The 3,148-nt window shown below is 43.0% G+C and overlaps 1 protein-coding gene across 1 annotated transcript; it reads right to left on the minus strand.

Moving 5' to 3' along the window:
- Positions 1–418: 418 nt before the first annotated feature.
- Positions 419–1,707, minus strand: LOC147636651 (uncharacterized). Its single transcript, XM_086799823.1, has 2 exons — positions 1,567–1,707; positions 419–1,446 (listed from the first exon to the last, which is right to left on the minus strand). The coding sequence occupies exon 2, from the start codon at positions 1,330–1,332 to the stop codon at positions 502–504; it is 831 nt and encodes a 276-aa protein (XP_086655949.1). The 5' UTR covers positions 1,333–1,446; positions 1,567–1,707; the 3' UTR covers positions 419–501.
- Positions 1,708–3,148: the final 1,441 nt, after the last annotated feature.

The raw sequence follows: 3,148 nt of genomic DNA on the forward strand, positions 1-3,148 counted from the left end.
ATATCATTATTATCCTAATTAGAATAATCCATGGTCAATATGTATGTCCATAAATATCATCCAACGATCCAAAGTTTGCTCTCCTTGTAACTAGCGTCAAGCACATATATTTTTCCCTTCTAATTTGCAATATGTCATTAAAATATACAGATAATTATTGGTAGAGCACTCAAATGATATAACTTGACTAGAATGTACCTTAATATTCAAATATGTTTGAATAAAGATCAAACTTTTGCTCTTCATGGATTTGTAATTCATGGCCATGTTGAGGACTTTGAAAAAAGGGGAGATCCATCCACACTTATACTCTACATGATACACATACAAGCATAATATCAGGTATTTAGCAACGAGAATTTATACTTATATTATTACATGTATGCACTATCTTGTTCCAATCAAGTAAGTCTCAAGGCAAATGTTCGTGCTTTATTCAAAGTTAAAACCAGGGATCGTTCCAGAGGTTGTAAAACGAGGGATCCAACGATAGATCAGGCCTCAGCGATCCAGCCAGGGGCCATTTAATGCAGCGGGTGACGGTGGCGGCCAGTTTATTTCCTCTAGACAGGCAGGTGACATTGGCCAATCGATCTCCTCGAAGCCGGCACATTGGCCGTGGAAGACATGATGATGATGGTGATGGTGGTGGTAGTAGTGGTGGTGGTGATGCGCCAATGCCGCGGCCGTAGCTGTCTGAAGCTGATCATTGCGGTCTCCCTTGTTGTCCAACTCTGATTGCAGATCTTTCTTTTTGGAAGCCATAATTCGGAACAGACCTCGAATTACCGACCATCGTGAGCTGGATTTCTTCTTGATTTGGTCTCCTGTTGTTGTTGAGATGTGGTGACGGGAGCGCGGCAGCTGCAGCTGCGCCTGCACAGGCGTGTGTGCATAGTGGGGCATGGAAATTGATCGTGCATTAACGAGCAGCCGCGCAGAGTAGGTATCCATGGCTTCAACTGGATGATCGGCCGCAACGTGAGTTCTGGGGGCAGTAGACTGCGCCGGCGATGGCTCAATATAGAAGCTTGGAGTATTTACATTAAGGTTGCGATTTAGACGCTGCTCAAGCTCCTGGAGCTCGAAGGCGTCGTAAAGCTTGCTCTGGCAGACGAGTTGATCGGAGAAGCCGGTACCCTCGGCCTTTGCTTCCGCCCTGAACCGAGAGGCTCCGGCAGCCATGTCAGCAGCAGCCGACGATGATCTTTTCTTCGAAGGCTTATTATGAGATCCTACTTGCAGAAGGCTATCACCACCTGGAGCACTCATGCTGATCTCCGGGATATAATTGCTGCTGCTGCTGCTGCTGCTGCTGGGCTTGCCGTGCATGTACCATGCCCATGCAGCTGCTTTGGTGCGCCATGCGCCAGGCAGCTCCGCCACGTCATTACCTGCCGCTGTGCCATGATCGCCGGCAACACTACTGCTAGCAGAGCGCCGATGCTGCATCCACGCAGAGATCAAAGACAAGGCATGGTCGCAATGTTGATCGTATATTAAGCTTCAAGGCTAGAATATATTAACGCTGCTATCCTCTACGATACATCCCTCTCAAACAATTACCTTTTCAAGGATAGAGTTTCACCACAGGCCGAAGAGATTGATCAGGGCAGATCGTCATGGCCGTTGAGGCGGAGGAGGAGTACTCATTCTTAATTAAGCTCATGGAATGGACGGAGAGAGAGAGAGAGAGAGAGAGAGAGAGAGAGAGGGGGGGGGGGGGGGGAGAGAGACAAACTAACGGCGGCAATTTCGGGAACATGCAACTTGCAGCTCATTTGGCCGGCTCCAAGGCATATATATATATATATATCACTTCCTTGCGTGGCGAAGGCTCCATCAAGGCATAATATAATATAATATACGCTTTCTCGCTGTGCATGTCCTCTCCTTGCGTCGTCGTGAAGGCTTTGGGGCGATCCCCTCGACGCTGTTTAGGTATCTTTAAAGATCATGTGAATTCCTTCAACACATGCGCACTTCTACAATCCAAGGTGCCTCGGGATTTACATAATAGAAATAGTGCTTGCTTGCTGAAGGCGGAAGTCAGCTTCAAGACCCATTTTAATCTTCAAATAAAGCCCTCCCCCCGGGCAAAAATTCGGCCTCAAAAGAAGGCTACCCCAGGTAAACTCTTTTATGAGCGTAATGTGAAGGTCAAAAGTAACCTTATAGGCCTTCAATTTTGCAAACTTTGAAGTCCAAGGCACACTTGCAAATTTCAGCGATTTACTTGTTTCTTTTAGGACCAATGCCTACTTCACTCCAAAAACCTAGAAACGACTCAAAACAATGATGGTAGAACATTATTTAATATCAAGTTGCAACTTTGATGTAAAAGAAGATAGAAGACAATACCCACCACTCGATACATGCATCAATGGGTCATGCTCATTGCTCCTAAAAATCATAGGGATTCGTATACTTTACCATAACTAGATGACTAATAAAAAATTTAATGAATTAATGAAAAAGTGTTGTAACTTGTATCTTATCGCAACATATTCAAAAGATGAAGATCACATTCTTATTGATTTTTCTCTTGCAATAAAGTTACCCATGTTATTGGGTACATGCACATAAAAAGAAAAAGTACAGTTAGTGCAAGCCATCAAAATGAAGAAAAACTATCAATTGGGTATGCATTCAATGCGAGGGAAATTTGCACAACCCTACTTTTTCAAGAATTTTATTTTGCTTAACATTTCCATTGTTGAGGACCCCCCTATAGTAGCCTTAATCATCTCTCTTCCTCTCCCTTAATTTTTTCAAGCTATCAAGGCAAGTGGGTGTTTGACCTACTACAATTCAAATTCTCATCATAATTAGGGATGCCCCTTAATGCTTTAATTTACTACATAGCTTCAAATATGCTTGTTATATACTAGTTTAGTAATAAGATATAGAAGTATCTTGTGACACTTTTACCTGATGTTAAGTAGCTATTTTCAAAAAGTTCTCGCAAGTATCTATGATGAATTTTCACATGCTATCTTTTGCAACCTATTCCTCATGGACACTATGTTCACATCATGTTGGTCTCGTAGACCCTTTGGATCTTTTAAAGACGTTAATATAACTTTATTTCTTTCTCTCATAGAGTATCGATAATACATGAGACTCTCGAGGAGAGAAATGCAGGAAG

This window comes from Cibotium barometz, chromosome 7 (assembly GCF_041138505.1).
Source record: "Cibotium barometz isolate CiBa-2024 chromosome 7, ASM4113850v1, whole genome shotgun sequence".
Lineage (NCBI taxonomy): Eukaryota > Viridiplantae > Streptophyta > Polypodiopsida > Cyatheales > Cibotiaceae > Cibotium > Cibotium barometz.